General features: G+C 36.0%; 1 protein-coding gene across 1 annotated transcript in view; it reads right to left on the bottom strand.

The window, feature by feature from the left end:
* Nucleotides 1-21627, bottom strand: part of COL25A1 (collagen type XXV alpha 1 chain) — a 783871-nt gene that overhangs the window by 95131 nt on the left and 667113 nt on the right. Inside the window, exons 16-18 of the mRNA XM_007940758.2 lie at nt 15219-15251; nt 14767-14802; nt 10095-10139 (exon numbers count right to left, since the gene is read on the bottom strand). Of these exons, the coding sequence (XP_007938949.2) occupies nt 10095-10139; nt 14767-14802; nt 15219-15251 (114 nt within the window). The remainder of the gene's footprint in view (nt 1-10094; nt 10140-14766; nt 14803-15218; nt 15252-21627) is intronic.

The raw sequence follows: 21627 nt of genomic DNA, 5'->3' as shown, positions 1-21627 counted from the left end.
AGCATTTCTCCTCAACCATTTGCTACTACTTTTTAAAATTAAACAGCCTAATAAGATAGGAAAGGAGCTCTAGTGGCGTAGTGGATAAGGCATTTGCCTGCTAATCAGAAGGTCAGTGGTTCAAACCCATCAGTTGCTCTGTGGGAGGAAGATGGGATGACCTACTTCTGTAAAGATTTATAGCCTCAGAAACCCAATGGGGATTGCTATGTGTCAGGATCAACTCGCTGACAGTGGGGTTTTTTTTTTTTTTTTTTTTTTTAATGAGTTGTAGTTGTTATGTACCATCCAGTCAGACCCAACTCATAGCGACCCCTCCTTGGGTTGCCGAGGCAGTATCACTATGGAAGCAGATTGCCCAGTCTTCCTTCCAAGGAGTGGCTGGTGGGTTTGAACCGCCAGCCTTCTGGTTAGCAGTCAAGTGCCTTAGGCACTATGCTACCAGAGCGTAGTTAAATTCTGTCTTCTTGCTACAATAAATAAATAAACAAAACCCAAACAACTATTAACTCTATCAACCACAACAACAGTAAAAACTAGTCTTCTATATTACAAAAAGAGAAGAGAAAGTTGGGAAATTCCTTAAGAGCACAAACTTTCTAAAATCTAACAATCACCTCCAAAGGTCTCGTTGTTGTTGTTATTATGTGTTGTGGAGTTGGACCCGACTCATAGTGACCCCTCCTTGGGTTTTCAAGGCAGTATCATTAGGGAAGTAGATTGTCCAACTTTCCTTCTGAGGAGTGGCTGATGAGTTTGAACCATCAGCCTTCTGGTTAGCAGTCAAGTGCCTTAGGCAGTATGCTTCCAGAGCTCCTAAGGTCTCATTAAGTTTTAGAATTCCATAAGAAAATCTTGACTGATTTTCTCCAGACCTACATTTAATACATAGGAGCTCTGGTAGTGTAGTGTCTAAGGCACTTGACTGTAACCAGAAGGTTGGTGGTTCAAACTCACTAGCCACTCCTTGGAAGGAAAGTTGGACAATCTACTTCCATACTGATGTTGTTGTTGTTGTTGTTAGGTGCCATCGAGTTGTTTCCAACTCATAGCGACCCCATGCACAGAAGAACGAAACACTGCCCGCCAGCTCCACGATCTCTGCTATACTTGAGCCCATCATCGCAGCCACCGTGTCAATCCATCTCCTTGAAGGCCTTCCCCTCTTTCGTCAACCCTCCACTCTACCAAGCATGACATCCTTCTCCAGGGAATGGTGCCTTCTGACAACATGACCAAAATAGGTGAGATGAAGTCTGGCCATTCTCGCTTCCAAGGAGCATTTCGGGTGCACTTCTTCCAGGACAGATCTGTTAGTTCTTTTAGCAGTCCATGGTACTTTTGGCATTCTTTGCCAGCACCACAACTCAAAAGCATCAACTCTTTTTCGGTCTTCCTTATTCATTGTCCAGCTCTCACATGCATATGAGGCACTTGGAAATATCATGGCTTGTGTCAGGCGCACCTTAGTCCTCAAGGAGACATCCTTGCTCCTCAGCACTTGAAACAGTTCCTTCCCAGTTGACCTTCTCAGTGCTACATGTCATCTAATGTCCTGACTGCTGCTTCCATTGGCATCGATTGTAGAACCAAGCAACAAATTCTTTGATAACTTCAATCTTCTCTCCATTTATTGTGATGCTGCTCATTGGTCCAGTTGTGAGGATTTTTGTTTTCTTTATATTGAGATGTAATCCATACTGCAGACTGTATTCTTCAACCTTCATCAGTAAGTGCCTCAAGTCATCTTCACTTTCAGCAAGCAAAGTTGTATCGTCTGCGTATCTCAGGTTGTTAATGATTCTTCCTCCAATCCTGATGCCACGTTTTTCTTCATACAATCCGGCTTCTCAGATTATTTGCTCAGCATATAGATTGAATAAGTATGGGGAAAGGATACAACCCTGATGCACTCCCCTCCTGATTTTAAACCATGCAGTGTCCCCTTGTTCCGTTCGAACGACAGCCTCTGGTCACGGTACAGGTTCCTCATGAGTACAGTCAAGTGTTCAGGAATTCCCATTCTTCTTAATGTTATCCATAATTTGTCATGATCTACACAATCAAATGCCTTTGCATAGTCAATAAAACACAAGTAGACATCTTTCTGGTATTCATTGCCTTGAGCCAAGATCCATCTGACAACAGCTATGATATCCCTTGTCCCGTGTCCTCTTCTGAATCCAGCTTGCACCTCTGGAAGTTCTCTGTCAATATACTGCTGCAACCGTTTTTGAATTATCTTCAGTAAGATCTTACTTGAGTGCGATATTAATGATATTGTTCTATAATTTCCACAATCTGTGGGATCACCTTTTCTTGGAATGGGTACAAATATGGATCTCTTCCAGTCAGTTGGCCAGGTGCTGTCTTCATCCATACTGATACTGCCTCAGAAACCCAAGGAGGGGTTGCTATGAGTCGGGTCCAACTCCACGGCACATAACAACAACAACAACATATTTAATACATAACAAGAAAGTATTTCAGATGACCTTATTTTATCTTTAAAATGGCCATTGGGATAGTTGAATTAACACTATTTTGTCAAATTTACATAAAAGAGTATCCTTCATATAGATGAGAAGAGTCAACAAACACTAGATGGGATTATTAGTCAAGGTAGAAAGGGGAGAGACAGCTTCATTCATTCAGAAATGGTTCACCAGGTGTTTTCCTATGGACTGTCAGAACTTACCATCTGTTAAACGGAATGGTAGCCAGAACGTCCTAACCGATTAGCTCTTACCCACAGAAAAATCTCTGTTTTTTCATTTATTACCATTTGCTTTATTTTTATAAGTCATTATCAATTAAAGAAGCCAAAAAATTATTATTTTTTTAACCTGTCTAAAAACCCCCTAACATATCAGCTTAAACCAGGTCATGTTTTCCATGATATTTATTACTGCTAAGCAGACTCAATTTTCATTGCCCAAAAAATAGTACAAGAGAGCTTTCAAAATATGTGCTGATTTGCCTGGGTGCTAAAAGCATCACCAATAATTTTGATTAATGTGTCTTGACACTTTATGCATTAGCCATACAATATTCTTCTTGCTTAAAGGCTAATTAGAATTCAAGTCAGCATGATACCTGCTTTTGAGGATTACAGCAAGAACATTTGTTGTAATAGGAACCTCCAGGCAACCAGTTTTGGTAATGATTGATTTGTAAAATTATTGGGGAGAATAAAAGAATGAGAAAGTAGAGTCCCCCCCCCCCCAAAAAAAAGCCCATTTCCCATACAGATCAAATTTGAGTACCAATTCAAACATCTTGGTGGCTATGTTAAAAATGAACTCAAATAGCAGGTCTATTTAAAACCCAGAAAACATTTTTTTCTGATTTTTTTTTTTTTTCTTTAAAGGATTGAATCATGAAAGCACTTCAGTATATTTGTTGGAGGTTTCATTGTGGCTGGTAAACAATCTCTGATTTCTGGTTGTATGAGTTTCTTAATTGGACGCTTAAATTGCTCAACACTTAGATGAATTTTGCATAAGCAAGATATAATTATAAGTAACAATAACATAATGTTATCATTTTCATGAGTATTTTTCTTTCTTTTTTCTTTGAGGAGCTCATTACACACCCTATGTTATTTCCAAAAATTTTCCTCTGTGATTTTTAGCATATGATTTTATGTTTCTGACAAAGAAACCACATCTCTAGTGGATTTAGAAGATACTTTCTACTAAATTACTAAGCACTATACTTAATCCTGGGAGCTCTGGTAGCACAGTGCCTAAGGCATTTGACTGCTAACCAGAAGGCTGATGGTTCAAACCCACCAGCCACTGCTTGGAAGGAAGACTGGGCTATCTACTTCCGTAGAGATACCACCTGAGAAACCCAAGGAGAGATCGCTATGAGTTGAATTGACTCAATGGCAGTAAGTTTGGTTTTGGTATACTTAATCCTAAGAATCCCAAAATAAATGTTTCTGCCACCTATAAAACTCAATTGTTACATGATTTAGTGTCAGAGATGATTTCACATAATGGGACATATGATACAACCTTGAGCAAGTTATGTAAGCTCTCTGTCCTTTACTTTCATCATACAATGGCAATAATCATTGACTATATTTCAGAGTTTGCAAGGATTAAATGAATTAAGCTCTTAAAATATGCCAAGCATATAAGTGCTATATACATTTTAGCTATTATATTTCTTTCTCTTGGGACAGCTCAATATATTGGAAACTTTGACTATATATCTGGTCTATGTAGTCTTTCCTGATGTGAGTTATTTTAACCTTTAGATTATAAAGCAATACATGGTTAATGGATGTAAATTCTTATAATTTAAGAAATAAGGTTAGTTACTATCTGGTACCCTCCCAATCCAGAAGTTTTTGATTGGAATGTCAATTTTTCAGTACCATGAGGCCAGAGTAAAAACACCAAGCTTTTAAGGGATGATATATTGTAAAAATTTCTTTGCCACTCGAATGATCTGTACTTTTTGATCTGATGTCATTTTTACTGTATTATGCCTCTCTTGGTTCATAATTTTTTTCTAGTTTTCTTTTAAATTATGGTGAGATAAATGGGTAATATATGTTGAAAGGAGAAAACCAATCATTGAAATCCTATATTTGTAAAAATGTCTTAGGGTAGGCAACACTGTGAGTGAGGCCTAGAAGAATTTCCTTCATTGCATGTCATGCTTTTCCTGTCAATAGTGTCTGGAAGGAGAACTTTGGTTGTGAAACATCTTATGCCCAGGATATACCTGGAATAATTTTGGGTAATAGGACAAGGGGAACAGTGTGATGCCATGCTTCAAGAGAAAGCAGGTTATCTTACTGCTCTTAAAAGTAACATTCAACCATCTGTGCAAAGGAGTTTTAAGAATTTATATCCATTAACCATGTAGGGTGTCAATTGCTTTATGATCTAAAGGTTAAAATAACTCACATCAGGAAAGACTACAGATATGTAGCCAATGTTTCCAATATATTGAGCTGTCCCAAGAGAAAGGAATACAATAGCTAAAATTTACATAGCACCTATTATATGCTTGGCATATTTTAAGAGCTTAATTCACTTAATCCTTGCAAACTCTGAAATATAGTCAATGATTATTGCCATTTTATGATGAAAGTAAAGGACAGAGAGCTTACATAACCTGCTCAAGGTTGTATCACTGGTGAAAAGTAGAACCAGAATTTGCACACAAGTGGTCTGGCTCTAAAGTCAGTGTGGTAGTTAAGTTGTGTGTCAAACTGACTGAATTGTGGTAGTTAAGTTGTGTGTCAACTTGGCTGGGCCTGATTTTGAGTGGCTGGGCAGCTGGAAGTGGTTATTCCCCATGATGAGACTGGTAATCAATTCCATGGTGGAATCTACTGGAGCAGCTGAGTAGCTGCCTTAGGGATGAGGTCTGCTTCCAGTATATAAGCAGAAGCATTGCGCAAGTTCTCTTGAGATTTTTGGCATGCTTGGACCTTGTAGGAAGCTGAGATTTCATCCAGCAGCCTGTCATAGTGTCTGATGATCTTGAGACTGTTAATAGACTTGAACTAGTGGCCTGCCATGACATTTTATAATCTTGGGACTGTGCTATTTGTTGACCTTGGGTTTGTCAGGCTCAGTAGCCAGCAACTGCCTGAGTTAAGAGAAGTCTCTAGCTTCAGTAGGATGGGAGCAAGAGGCAGAGCTGAAGCCCAAGGTCAAGGGGCTTTCACCCAGCCCCTAGAGCTGGCACTTGAACTCAGACTTCTAGCCTCCTAAAATGTAAGAGAATAAATCCTTGTTTGTCAAAGCCACCCATTTGTGGTATTTTCTGTTACAGCAGCACTAGAAAACCAGAACAGTCAGGTATTTTGATCACTGCTCCATACTGCATGGTTACTAACGTAAGATAACCATAAGGAGCCCTGGGGGTGCAGCAGTTAAGCACTGGGCTGCTAACTTAAAGTTCTCAGGTTCAAACCCAACAGTCCCTCCGTGGCAGAAAAGTCCTTCCTGGTGATATGTTCTTGTAAAGATTTCTGCCTAGGAAACTCCGTGGAGCAGTTCTATTCTGTCCTATACGGTTGCTGAGTCGGAATCAACACAGTTCTATACAACAAGGTAACCATAAAAAGGGTAAGTAATGTACTTACATTTTTCAAAATAAGTGTGGAGAGGAATTGTCTTTATATGGGAACTTAGAAATCTTATCTATATATGTGACAGAAGAAAAGCTAGTTACAGAAAATTTTATCTATTAAAAATATATATTTGAAGGCTTGTTTATAAAAATAATTCTCTGAGCTCAAAACATATTTTAGAAGATCAATGCCTCCATGGTACACTGTACATAATTTAATTTTCCCAGTTGAACATCTTGACACTACATGAACCATGAATGCATGTAATAGGAATTCCAAATGCCTTCCACATGGCAAGAGTGCTTTAGAATACATGCACAGGAAGTTAAAAGTACAGTAACTTAAAATCAAGATATTCTTGTTCTTAGTGACTTTTATTATGTATGCCTAAGGTATTAGCCCTTTTCTCTGAAGGTACCCTGAGATGATAGAAAGATGAGCCTGCTCTCTGTATTTAGTCACTCTATTCATTTCCTGAAAGCTTTGTGGAAGGCATTTGGATGCTCATTAAGTTTCCAACCATTCCCCGAGATCAACAGGTGGTGAAGCAAAGCTTCCCTGGTCTGTCATAGCTGGTTTCCTCAATGTCTTAGATATAACGGATGACATCTGCATGCTCTCTGTAGTACTAGCAGATAAGAAGGGGATGAATAGCAACAGGAAGTCTTTCCAAAGCATAAACAAACACACAAATCTAGGAAGATTATGACTAATTTTCTCACTACCCTACATTCTAAATTCACACATGGGGTTTTGTCTCTTAAATGCTCTTACTCATTCAAACCATGGTTGGCTACCTAGTAGAGACAAGGTAAATTAAAAGAATAAAAAACATCCTTAGTTAATGAAGCCATAACATAAGCATAAAATTATAGACTGCTAACTCTACATTTAGGAGCTCTGGTAGCATAGTGCCTAAGGCACCTGACTGCTAACCAGAAGGCTGGCGGTTCAAACCCACCAGCTACTCCTTGGAAGGAAGGTTGGGCAATACTACTTCCGTAGTGATATTGCCTCAGAAACCCAAGGAGGGGTCTCTATGAGTCGGGGCCGACTCGACGGCAAATAACAACAACAACAACAACAACTCTACATTTACACTTACCCAATGACTGCTAATGACCTTGATAAATCCTTAAATTGTTACATTTTCAAAATTATTTAATGATACTGAGCACCTACTACATCATTGCGGAAGCATAGCTCTTACTTCCTAAACTAGAGAGAAAAAACAAAGCTTATTAAGTCAAAAAATAGAATCCATGATCTAAATCAAATGCTGGATAGTTTTCTAACAAGCAAAAACCAAACAAAACCCACTGTCATTGAGTCGATTTCAATTCATAGTGACCGCCATTGGGTTTCTGAGGTGGTAAATCTTTGCAGAATAAATTGCCTAGTCTTCCTTCTGTAGAGTGGCTGGTGGGTTTGAACTGCCAGCCTTCTGGTTAGCAGTCAAATGCCTTAGGCACTGCACCACCAACAGAACTTGATAATTACATCAAAAAGTATCTCTAGTGAAAAAGGTTTGTTTTTTTTCCTTCTTTTTTCAAGTGATAGCTCCTTCTCACTAATCAGAGTTAGAAAAACAAAAGAAAACATCAGAACTACACAACTTTGACAAAATGGGTCTGGCAATTTCCTTTGACTTTTGGAGAAAAAAGCACTTATTTGAGCTAAGTAACCAATACCCTCTCAGTTTGAAAAAAGTTCAGAACATTCAAACTAGTCCACAAATGACATGGGAAAGGCCAGAGGCCCATTTTTCATATCAAAGAACATAAAAGAAAGATAACAATAACAAATAGTAGTGGTTGAATCCTCATAGTTTGTTTTGTAGGAGAAAAACCAATTACTTCCTCAATGAAAACCCAAAAACTTTGTCAGACATCAAAAAAATCAATTACTTTTTACTAATAAAATAGATATGACTTTATATGTATTATGAAACTCAATATTTTGCATACTTATTCTAAAATCATATTATTTTAACTTACACTTTAACACAACCTTCACCAACATAGTATATACAACCCTGACACTGTAACTCAGAGATATTAAAGTCAGAATGGTCTAACCCAAGATTGATTCAAAATTCCACAAGGAAAGAACAAATCTACTTGCATTATGTCATTCTATCAAATAGTTCTAAAATTGAAAAAAAAAAAAAAAAAAAGCTTTACAATAAGAAGGCAATAGAACTTTAAGCCTTGTAAGTTGTCACATACTCACTCTGGACCAAGAAAGTGCTTCATGCTTAGAAAGGACAACTGGATTTCATGGCCCTAAGGTTCCTGTCAGATCACTGGACAGCACAGTCCTGCAGTGTACTCTGCCTCAGCCCTTCCAAATGCTCCTCCTTTTAAATATCTGACCCCTTATTTATAGATTTACCACGTTCTTATTAATTAATTTTGAATTTTTTTCTCAATGTAAAATCAATAATCTTATAATCATTTGTAAAAAGCTATTTTTTTTTAAAATGTGTTGACATTGTTAAGGAAATGTGATAAAGGAACTCTACAATACAAAAATGTGTATGAATTTATGAAGTTATTTTTGCTAAATATGAAGTGATAAAGTAATGATTTTGATTATTTAATAAACTGTCATCATAGAGTGGATTTTTCAATGAAGAACCCAAAAATTTAAAATATATTAAAAGGATATATCTGAACTTCTATGATGTGGAAACATCAAAAATAATTTCTGAGTAGGAACCTGGAAGACATAGCTTTTGTGTCAAATAATTATACAGGTGGTCCCCGAGTTACAAGTGAGATCCATTCCTAAGTGTGTCTTTAAGTAGAATTTGTAAGTAAGTTGGAACAAGTGCATATAGTTCTCACTTAGCCTTACTGTAGTGCAAGGGAAGGCTTGAAATATTTCAATGATTTAAAAGCTGCATGTACAGCAAGTGAAGGTGATTGTAATGAAGAATTTGTTGTGAGTAGGGAGTTGGTCCAATTGTTTAAAATCAAAGGTAAATTCACACAATATTCAAGGGCAAGTAGGAGTTGTCCCCATAAGTTGGATGTTCATAACCTGGGGACTTCTTAGACTAAATACTAATAAAATATACATGACTTTATATATATTATGAAACTCAATATTTTGCATACTTACTCTAAAATCATATTACTTTAACTTACACGCTAAACACATCCTTCACAACACAGTATACACAACTCAGTGGAACTCAGGAATATTAAAGTTAGAATGGTATAACCCAAGATTGATTCAAAATTCCACAAGGTAAGAACAAATCTACTTGCATTATGTCATTCTATCAAATAATTCTAAAATTGAAAAAAAAAAAAAAGCTTTACAATAAGAAGATAATAGAACTTTAAGCCTTGTAAACTGTCATGTAAATTTTGAAAATTGTTTACTCTGAAAAAAGAAAATGTTTTCAAATTAAGCTTTAAGCAATTATTTCAACACATAGAAAGTTTATGGGGACTATACATGTTGGGTTAAAATATTTTAGTAACATGATTTGCAGTAAGAATTATTGCAATGAGAATTATTGACAGGAAGTAGAAGCACAAAACCTTTTTAGAGGGATTATTATAATGGGTGAATCACCAAAACAGCTGCCTAAACATCAGATTTCTGGGATATTAAGACTCTAATTCTGGTAAAAATCTGACAGGATCTAAAGAATGAAATTAAATGCAAAGTTAAAGAGAAATTCTAGACTTTAAAGAATTCCTATGACTTCAAGTGAAGTGTCATTTACAACCCTATTTAGGTGGCATAGTTAGTTAAGTAGCTGAGTATGCAGTTCAGATATCAGCAGCAAAGTTTACCAGTACCCATTCTTAACTTTTAATTTAAAAAAAAAAAAAGTTAAAAGAAGCCATTGGTTGAGATGAATGAAGAATATTTAAAGATTAGAGTATATTTTAGTTTCTCCTATTTTCCTCCTCTTCGAGTGATTCTCATAATTATAGTTCTATGAAGCCATGACTGTCAATGTAGTATTTACCTTTATCCCCGGAAGTCCAGGAAGCCCAGGAAGCCCTGGTTCACCCTACATAGGAAAATCACATAGCATTATAGAACGATATTCACTCAGTCACAGTACCTGGAGAAAAACATGACAAATGTTCCTAGCGGACTACCCTGTGTGTGTGTGTGTGTATACACACACACACACATATATATATGATTCAGTTTCTAGAAGTTTGGTGAAAATTCAGTCAACTCTTGACCACTTTGTAGATTAGTCAGGTTTGTCTATTCTCTTGCTTTCACTGCTCTTTAGCATCTCTATCAGAAGGTGAGAAGTAGACGGAACAGTAAAAGGAGAAGGAACCCCTATGAGTATATATTATTACTCCTTTGGTAAAAGATTTGTTGTCGAGGTTGAGGCTATTTGCTGAAATGAGGGTATGTGTGCATTTCAATACTGCATCCTTTTCCAGTATCCCCTCACCTCAGATAATCAAGAGTTGGCTGTATGAACACATGGTCACATAAAAAGAATATACATTAAAATCTTGCTCACTTCAAAGTACAGTGAGATTTCTCTTCCATTCCTGAAGTATGAGAAGATAAACGAAAGGTTAAGAGTATCCTTCACCCCAGCCTACATTTCGGACAATTGTTTGAATCTGGGCAACTGTTCTTAGCAGCTTAGGGCTAATGGTACCCTGCAGCTGTTCCTGAATACAGGTTTGAGATTAAGTGGTACATTTTGGGTGAGCACATTGGAGTCAAACTAAACCTTCTCATTTTCACAGACACGTCCAAATTATTTTAAGCACAAAGTATCTGACAAGAGGTTACATTACTTAGAAAATATCCTGAATTCCACTAAAGAAGCATAAAAGAATTGCAGGAGAAAATGAACTTTACCGTGTATTGGACAGATCTGACTAGTATTTGTGGAAATAACATTTGAAGGTGTAACGGTGACATTATTTCATTATGGTTAGTTAGTGGGATAACTGTGTTAAAAGAATCATCAAAGCAACAATAAAAGTGGTAGAGGGAAGCATTTCTTCTAATATAAATGTTTTAACAATTCTCATTTCAAGGAAAATCTACTAAAAAAACCAGATATTCCCTATTTAATATGTATTCCTTCCAAATTATGAAAAGCCATACTTTGTTTTGGTATAATCACAAAATGACTTCAGATACTATTTACTAAACTGTGTAGTTAGACATAGAAAGGACAATGACTTTTTGAGGGTTTTGGACAAAGGTACTTCAGGAATGTAAAAGAAAAATTATTCTATCCAAAACTACATAGCTGAAAGTCTCCATTGTGAATAACAAGACTGAGATTAAGTCAGAGAATAAAGGATATATGAAATGATTATGATTTTATTTGTTCTATGCCATGACTATTAAGATCTGCTTTATATCACTTAAAGAATACTTGTCCAAGTAGATTAAACTTTACACAGACACAACATAGTATTTTTGCTTTTATTTTCCTTTCCTTTCTCCCTTCACCCAATAAATGTAAGAGGATCCAGTAGAAAGGGCTTGTATCCATATTTTACAGAACACTTTCTTTTGCTTAAAAAAAAAAAAAAAAGCATAAAGCTTCTGAAAACATATCAATTTGAAGTAGCATAAACAATCAAAAGTAAACATATTGATGACAAATCTATAGTTTTTGTATTGTTTTGAAAAGTTTCCCAAAGCTTAGAACATCCTATCTGAAACATTCATAGGAATCTTTATATAGAGTAACAGTTTTCCAACCAGTCTTCACCACATCCTTCACTCCAATCAAATAAAAAGGATACCCTGATTACTTCAAGGAAAGATTTTTATATACATACTCATACATAGACACATGACCCATGCTTTCTAACAATGAGAAAGGTATATAAGAAAATCTGAACCTTTTATAATATACCTTGAATATTTACCTAGAATGCACATTTAGCAGTTTTCTTCATTGTATGTGTATGTGTATAAGGTTATAAATGTACTTTTTAGGAAATAATTATTTTAGGAATTCATATTTTATATTCATGGATTTTTGTAAAATTTACCTTTCTAAATTCATGTTTAATTAACGTATTAGCTGACATAGTAGGAGATCACAAAATATTCATTCTCTCATATTTCCTCTTGTGGAGCATCTCTTAAAATTTTTAGGAAGACATTTCTTCCCATACAAATTCTCCATCTTTATGACGTGAAGGCTTATCTTACAACTACGAGACAGTTTTTTAGTTAATTTCTGCATTCTCACCTAGGCCTGGGCTCAAGAGCTCCCCTGCGTTCAGTGGTTGGGTGTGCACAGCTGGGAGGTCAGATCTTGGTCATAATTTGAAGGAAGTCTCTGCTGTAGGAGACCCTCATCTGCCTTCACAGTTAGGGCTCTGCCTTCACCCCATGTTACTGTTACTGTGGCCTTTCACTGTTAGAAATAGTTCAACTATGAGAATCCTCTTTGATGGGAGCTCAAGTAATTTTACCCCTTAAAAATGAAAATATCTATTTTGAAAATATGTAAGAGAAATTAAGAAGGAAAAAATTATGTGACGGAACTTAACACTACTGTATAAATCTGTTCACTTACTCTACAAACACATATATACACTGCGTTACATATTCATCACATACTCTACTGTTGAGGTTATAAAAGAAAAAAAAATCTATAATGAAATCATTCCTTTATTATGAATGTTACACTAAATAGCAAACTTTCATACTGGCCAATGTCACATAGTAACAAGCTAATCAAAACCTTTTTGTTCCATCATGACATCCTGTAATTTTCTGGACACACACCTAAGGCATAAGTGCAAATGAACCCACAGTAAGGTGTGCAAAATACCACAGAAGATTGGGCAATCTCTTGAGTTGATTCTGTATTCAGTATAGTATGTCAGTTTTTCTAATCTAAGTAAACAGCAATTGTGGAAATAATTTTAAATCAGTATTGCAATAAATATTGTGAAATCCATGTATTAGAAAAGGAAGTCATAATTCAGGAAAGTGCAATTGCATCAAAGGGTAGAATCTGGCCTAAATATTAATGAAGAAATGCTGTTCATTACAGGGCACATATGCAGTCAACTGGGTTATAAGCTTTCAATGAATTCACCTTCTTCTGTCAATATATTTTAAAATCAGTTCGTAATGAAATGCAAGAGAAATCTAATGTTTCCATGGGTAAACCTATAAACTCCCAGATTCAATGAATCTGAACCATATTTCTAAATAATCATGATAAGGCAACACTTTATTAAGCAATTAAGCACTCTGGAAACAGTAGCATTTATATAAGATTACAGCAGATTTGTCTTTTGTTAAAGTAACAGAACAGTTCTACAGACTTTTTTTTTTTTTTTTAAAAAAAGCAAATCACAGATTGAAGAGCAGTTTAAATTCAGCCTTTTGTTTTTAAAGTCTAAGAGATCTAAAATTAGATCATCTGAGAAGAATATTTGCTTTTTTCAAATCAAAGCAGACTAGGGATTTCTGATTATATCACTAATTTTAAATTTCTTACATACAGCATCAGTAGAAAATTTTAGGAACTTAATAGTAAAAATCACAGAGTTCTGTTGGGCTCTTTGGAAAAGTCTCAACTTTACCTGAAACTAAGCCTGATAAATTCTTTCTCATAGATTCTTAATTTGAAGACAAAAATCTGCTTTTCAAATGAGAGAAATCTTAAGGGAATGTAAAGACCTTCTCAAAAATTACTTCAGTCTGAAGTGTTTAAAACAAAACAATGGTACCCTCAATGACTTCAAGAATGTGGGAACATTATTTTAAGGCTCCAAACTTACTACAATGGGATTTATTCTCTTCCCCTTTCTGCTAATGAGGAAAATTCCATTTTTCTATTCATGTTTCTTTCTACCACATCAGTCACTGCTAGACAAAGGCAGAGTCATGAACTTAAGAGATTTATCCTAATGTGGAATTCACATTTACTTGTTAGCTACAATACATCTGTTATCTGAAATCTGACTGCACTGGGCATTGATATCCAGATGCTCAGACGATAAACTGCTAGCAGTTATTTCCTGCCTCACACTCAAATGAGAATGTGAATCTAGCACATTCAGTACATTTCCTCTAATTTATTGTGGATGTGAAGCACAATGATAAAAATAATTTTAATGTATTCACAGATTGGCTACTTAAAATGGTTTGGCTAATATCCCTAATTAAAATTGAGTTTATAACAAATTTAGGTTGTGTAACATAAAATTCATTGCATAAATAGATATGATTCCCATAAGCAATTATAAGCAAGCAAGTATTTGAAATGAAAGGAAAATTATTACTTTTAAAGAATAATCTATCATTCTCTATTGATAAAGTTCAGTCAATAGTCATTTCTCCTTGAGAAAAATAGAAGCATGCAAATTTCTTTAAACATGCAAGGTAAGTTGGAATTCCAACCAAACTGATCTCTGTTAGTGTCAAAACAGTTGAGTATATATAGACGTTAGTTCATAAATCAGGTTTTTACATGGACAGAGTTTATTTTCACATTTTGCTACGGCCAGCATCAAGACATATTAAATTGCAAAGCAATCAATAACTGTATACATACATGAAAATTGCACCATTTTTCAATAATTTTTTTCATATTACACAATGGACGGTAGATATAAAATAATGAATATGAAGCAGTACAAAGAAGTCAGCAGAAATGAAACTATTATTACCTTTTGTCCTGGACGACCAGATTCTCCAGGTTCTCCCTGTCCAATGACAATCAAAGATGAAAGGGACAGTCTTACAAGCAGTTTTCAAAATGTTAAGGCCTCTGAGTATTTTCAACGTCTCCTTCTTGAAGACATGCACTTTATCCACTTTATTCTGTTGTTCTACATCTCATTAGACATAGAAAAAATTTATGCTGGGAATATACCTAAAGTTCACATACAAATAATCCACATTTCCATAAAAGGCAATCATAGGAAAGAGAAGACAAGATGTCTTAGGCCTTTATCAGATTTTCAACAAATTTTCTCTGTTGTGTCTGGAAGCTGATTATATAGAAGAATAGCAATAGAGTCATAACCATTAGAGTTGGTAAAAGGGAAGAGAAAGTAGAAGTCAGTGAAAATATAAACTGTGACTCTTGGGTTACAAATACTTAGAAGGCTATCATTACCTTAATTCCTGCAGCAGATGATCCAGGATCACCCTAAAATCAAACCCAGGAGAGATTATTCTGCAAGTCAGAAATATGGTGGGAATAGAAAACATTGCAAACACACAGAGAGCCATTATTGACATGGATATTCAAAGAGGCCCCATGACTAATGGGCTGAAATATGCTCTGTAAGCCTTTGTATCAATATGTCAGCTGTTAAGATGTCAACAATTTCCAAGATAAACAATATATTTCCTAAAATCACGGGTTTACTTTGAATGCAAAATACATGAGGATTACATTCTTTAAAATAAATATATAAATACAAGTCTCTCCCCTTGATGGAGTATTCTAAAGCAATAACTTACAAGTTAAGGATCTGGAATCTTTGCTTTTATTTCTGGAATTTATTAATGTCACTAGCTATCATTTACTGAGAGTTCCCTGACCCTTTTGTTCTTCAGAAGGTCAGGGTTCAACAGATGAAGTCAAAGGGTTAAAGATGTCAGGTTGGAAAAAGCCATGCACTAGATCAGTTAATTTTCTTCCTGAAGCACTGTCACAGTTATGACTACCATGTTTCCAGCTTTACACTATTTCATTGTAATGCAGTCACTGTGAAGTTATAGGATGATGGATGACTTGTGGGTGATGGGGACACTTATCAGCTCTCAGATAATATCTGGAGATAGGATCTGGTTTTCAAGAAGGCATTGTATTCCACCCAGATCTCAGAGAGGGTGACTACATTTCTAAGACAAATATATGATAATTAAGCATGTAGAGGTCGTTGAGAAAATAATATGGAGAATAGCTGGGATTACTGCCTATATCTGAAATTAGGCCAGCAAAGGGCCTAGATTTTCAAGTTTCTTGCAGCCCTCTCTGTCACGTGAATATACTAGACAGTAAAAGAAAAGGAAAACCATTTAGTCATTTGAGATTCTGATAGGAAAACAGAAACATCCACAAGTAGAAAGGGACATATTCATATTTCCTCAGCTGCCTCATTGGTGTAAGTTGTCAAGGAGCTGGTCCAGGGATCTATTTCCTTGTTCTAGACTCTGAAAGCTGCTCATAAAACTCTTTTAGAGACAGAGATAAAGCCTCAGGCCTTTGCATGTAGGACACTTGCCCCCATTTACCAACTCCTCTCCCATCTTCCCAACTTGGCACTTTTTCTTTCCTCAGGTCTCAGGGGGGTCTCAAGGAAGCTTTCACCAACTAACTAGGCACATGCCCACTCATACACACAACTATCTGTGGAGCAGCACACTCTGTAAATGTTCTGCATAGTTCATTTGGTAATTACGTGTTCGTATTTTTTACTTATTATTGTCTGTCTCTCCATTACATAGCTGCATGTGAGGAGATTTGGTGTCTATTTTCATTCAGTACCTGATCCATAAGCATATATTCAATACATACATGACAAATGAAGGAACAAATCTCAAAAAGAAATTTTTCAGCAGGTGAGCAGTCAAGGATGAAAATGTCAAAACCTTTAGGAAGGAAGTAATGTTTAGGATGGAGAAGGAAAAATTAAATTTGTATTAAGGAAACTGATATATATGTTAATGTCTTTGACATCTTTTTTAAGAAGGCCTGGTGACTTAGTGGTTAAGCAATCAGCTGCTAACCAAAAGACTGGCAATTCAAACCTACCAGCCACTCCATGGGTGAAAGATGGGGCAGTCTGCTTCTGTAAAGATTTACAGCGTTGCAAGCTATGGGGAAGTTCTACTCTATCTTATAGGGTCACTATTGGTTGTAATGGACTCAGTGGCAATGGATTTGGTTTTTGATATTAATTGCTATTACCAAAGTAAAACTGAAAACATGACTAAGCATACCAACAACAAAAAAGATAAGGATCCCAAATCCAGTTGTCTTAGAGTAGAATGATACTGATTTCTCCCTCCAAATCATTAACATTCATTGAGTTCCAAATGGATATGTAATGAATGTGGCTAATTACACATTTCAATGTCAATTAAATCAAGTCTCAGAGCCATCCACACAAATGAATCAAAGTGGCAATATTTAACACAATAAGAATTCTGTATTCTTATACCCAATTTTGGGAGCTCTGGTGGCATAGTGCCTCAGGCATCTGACTGCTGACCAGAAAGCTGGCGGTTCAAACCCACCAGCCACTCCTCAGAAGGAAGATGGGGCAATCTACTTCCGTAGTGATACCCCCTCAGAAACACAAGAATGGGTCGCCATGAGTCAGATCCGACTTGACAGCAGTGAGTTTTCTTGGTTTATACCCAATTTTGACTTTTCTAAGTCCCTTTTTCCTCTCAGTTATGCCCTACGAAACTGCCATAAGATAGGACAGATATTAACATTTCCATTTAATAGATGAGGAAACTGAAGCAATCAGAGGTAGGCGAATTTGGGGCTTCCTGAATTCTACTGCCAGGTTCTTTTCATTGGAATTAGAAAAGACTTAATGGTTCACTTCAATTTGACAACAGGGCAAAAAGACTGCTGTAAACTTGTAAATAAAAGCAAGTTATTTGTATTAACTGTAATTAAAATTAATTTTAACTGTAGCTAAATTTTTTTTACAAAAGTGTTTTAATGATAAAGGACTAGATAATCCACAAATGAGAGTAGGGGCTAGATTTAATTTTCATAGCAAGAGGATGGAAAGGAAAGGACAGTTGCCTAAAAGGCTGATTTATTTGTGGAAATCAGCAGTTTCATCTTCATGGACAACAATGAGTGATATTTTTACTGTCCTTTTAAAAATTTAGAACTGTGAAATCCCAAGGAATTTTTATAATTTCTAAGTGGCAATGCAACTGCTAGAAGACATTCACGTTAAATGTTTTAAAGGATAAAGCTGGAAGCAGTGGAAATAAAACAATGAGTGTTTATCATAATCCTCCTTCCTCCAAAAGTGAAAAGGAATACAGGATTAAGGTAGGAAAAAAATGACTTACATATACTATTAGCTTCATGAGTTGGTTTGGAAATAAAAGTTTCAACAGAGTAAGTCATAGACAGGAAATACTATGAGAAGATACTTGAGGTAAAGGAATTTGGCTTTACCATTGCTTATTCAACCACAATGAGTTTCTGTTTTCATTTGTTATTATTTTCAAACACAACACTTAGTAGATAATTACATGTATGTATTAATAAGGTCATGAGGTTATATGAAGTGCATGTAGTGACCTATTTCTATATTTATTGGGCACCATTTATGTACCATGTATGCCCTGGATGCAGAGATGCTAGCAGCTGGGGAGATGACAGTTACAATACCTGCCCTTAAAACTGCACTTATGATAATCATTTTCTTTAGGTGGAAAGTCTAAAAGAGACTTTCTTTTTCTTCCATATTTGAAAAATTTGGGCTAGAAAGAAACGGTTCAATTTGGTGTTCATCAAATTGTTTTATAATGTTTTCATATATAGTTGGCCAAGACTGTTGTTGTTGTGTGCCATCAAGTTGGACTCGACTCATAGTGACCCCCCCCTTGGGTTTCCGAGGCAGTATCACTATGGAAGTAGATTGCCCAATCTTCTTTCTGAGGAGTGGCTGGTGGGTTTGAACCGCCAGCCTTCTGGTTAGCAGTCAGGTGCCTTAGGGATGATGCTACTAGAGCTCCCTGGTCAAGACTATATGTAATAAATGTCACATGTGAATTTATATATTTTTAATTTAAATTTCTGAAATCCAAATATGTTACTTTTATGACCAAGGTATGCGTGATCCAATCTATGATCTTTTTAATAACCTTATATGTATATGAAAGCTGGACAATGAAATAGGAAGGCAGAAGAAGAATTGATACATTCAAATTGTGGTGTTGGTGAAGAATATTGAGTATACCATAGACTGTCAGAAGAACTAACACATTAATCGTAGAAGAAATGCAACCAGAATGTTCCTCAAAAGTGAGATGGAGATTTTGCCTTGCTTACTTTGAATTCATCATCGGTAAAGATAATCACTAAAAAAAGACATTATGTTTGGTAAAATAGAGTTTTAACAAAAACAGGAGAAATCCTCAACGAGATGGACTGACACAAAAGCTAAAGACAATGGACTCAAATATTGCAACAATCATGAAGATGGTGAAGACTGGGCATTGTTTCTTTCTTTTATACACAAGTTTGCCACGAGAGCTGATTCAATGGCAACTAACAACTGATGCTCAAGTCCTCAATATATCCTTTCTGCATTCAGCTGTTATTATCATAAAGTATATGTACTAGACAAAAATAAAATTTAAGATGCTAATGACAAACTAGGAGCTCTGGTAGCACGGTGCCTAAGGCATTTGACTGCTAACCACTCCTTGGAAGGAAGGTTGGGCTATCAACTTCCGTAGTGATACCGCCTCAGAAACCCAAGTAGGGGTCACTATGAGTCGGGTTCGACTCGATGGCAGTGAGTTTGGTTTTTTTTGATTACTGATAAACTGATTTGGTATAAAGCTGCTGTCTTCTGCACGACAGGCTCCCTATCTTTAGACTATGTGCAACATAGTCATGGAAAGCATAAGCTGTGGAGATAGCACCTCTGCTTTCCCAAAAAAACAAAACCAAATCCACTGCCTTCGAGTAGATTCCAAATCAGAGTCACCATATATGACAGAGTAGAACTGCCCTATAGGGTTTCCAAGGTTGCAAATATTTACAAAGCAGACTGCCTCATCTTCGAACCATCAACCTTGGTTAGCAGCTGAATGCTTTAACCACCATAGCACTGCTTTCCAGCTGGGCTAGTTCCTAAATCTCTCCATATTATTGTTCATCTGTCAGAAATGTTTGGTACTAAAGAGGCAATGAAGGGAAATCAAGCAGTGCAAGGCCCACAGCAGGGCAGCATTCAAGAACAATAGGATTGCTGTTACTGTAGAAGACATAATAAACTCATGCATGTTATAGGGAAAAATATTCTACTAATCCATGAAAATAATAGTTTAAAGTAAAATAAATAAATAAGCTTTCACCCAGTAAATATTTATTGTGTTCGAATATATGTATCAGGAACTCAGCTTGGTGCTGGGAATAGAATAGTTTAACATCATGAAGTTTTTTGTTTATTTACGTGTTCTTTTTTTTTAATTTTCCAGTGAGCTGGAGGTTCAATTCAACTAGGAATTACAATAAACCATGATAAGGGTTATGAAGAAGATTATAAATAGGGCTGTGGGAGAATATAGTAGATGATCTAACCAATCTTGAAGAGACTGAAAGACCACCTCAAGGAAATGACTTACAAGATAAAATTTCAGTAAGTAAGGTTAGAATAGTTAGAAAGGTAAATAAGGTTAGAATGTGGAGATAAAGGATTTGGGGGAGGAAGACAGAAGGCAAGAGTGTTCTAAGCTAAGGAAATAACATGCTAAGTTAGAGAGCATCTAACATTGATTGGGGTGGGTTTAGTCCTTCCATTTTGATTTAGAGAAAATAGATAATTGGGTTGGTGACTCCAAGCATGGGTATGGCTTCTGAAAAGGGTCAGAGGATACAAATCAAAGATGATCAAAGACACTATATAAAATGTACAGTAAGAAGGCAGCATGTTTGTAGGAAAGGAGAGCTGAAGAGCAAACAAAATGATGACACATACAGGTAATATGAAGAAAGTGAAGGGAGCTTCTGAATCAACTGATAAATTTGTGAATAATGGATCGTGTGGTCAAACCATTCAATGTGCTGGACAAACACCTACTTTCAAGTGGGGGGGAAAAGATAACAAATTCATTTCTATGACTTCTTATTGGAGAGATCAACACTCTAAAGACCAGAGTATAACCTTCAATAATAACTCTATATGCAGTTAATATCAGTCTTTGGCAGGTTAGCCTTAAATCTAGAGTACACCACAGTTGCTGGCCACAGAGAAAACCCGCCTGGTAGTTTTTACGGTTCCACAGCATTTCCAGATGACCAGTCTGGAAAGGTTTAGATTGCTTTACCATCCAAAGGCACTGAGTTGGATCAAAAGGAAAAAAAAATCCTATTAAAGTGAATCAGTCAATGATGTAATTTACAACATCAATGGCAGAAAAGAAGCATTTTTTTATTCCACATGCTAAACTTGGTAAATGATGAATGAGTTTCACATACTGAACACAAAGGCCATGAGAAGAGTGTTTCTAACATGCTGGAAACAAATTATATGACAGAAGCAGGAAATGTTTTAAAAACACATCAAAAATTATATTCCAATTACAGCATTCTTGGGGATGAATGCTACAGGTCAGATTACATATTATATGCTACAGATTCCTATTTACAACATCCTGTTTAGACCCTTGAAAGTTTATAGAAATGATTTCCGTTTTAACTGAAGCATACCTTGTACTTAATTTCAGCTGACTAATAAAACATTTTGCTTAGAATGAATAACAACCAATCTAGTTGATTTTAATTTCCATGGGGTAAGAAAAGTTGA

The sequence above is a fragment of the Orycteropus afer genome, unplaced genomic scaffold, assembly GCF_000298275.1.
Source record: "Orycteropus afer afer isolate SDZICR_OR568_19922 unplaced genomic scaffold, OryAfe1.0 scaffold00071, whole genome shotgun sequence".
Taxonomy (NCBI): domain Eukaryota; kingdom Metazoa; phylum Chordata; class Mammalia; order Tubulidentata; family Orycteropodidae; genus Orycteropus; species Orycteropus afer.
Note: the sequence above shows the minus strand (reverse complement) of the source record. Positions and strands in the feature narration are given on the sequence as shown.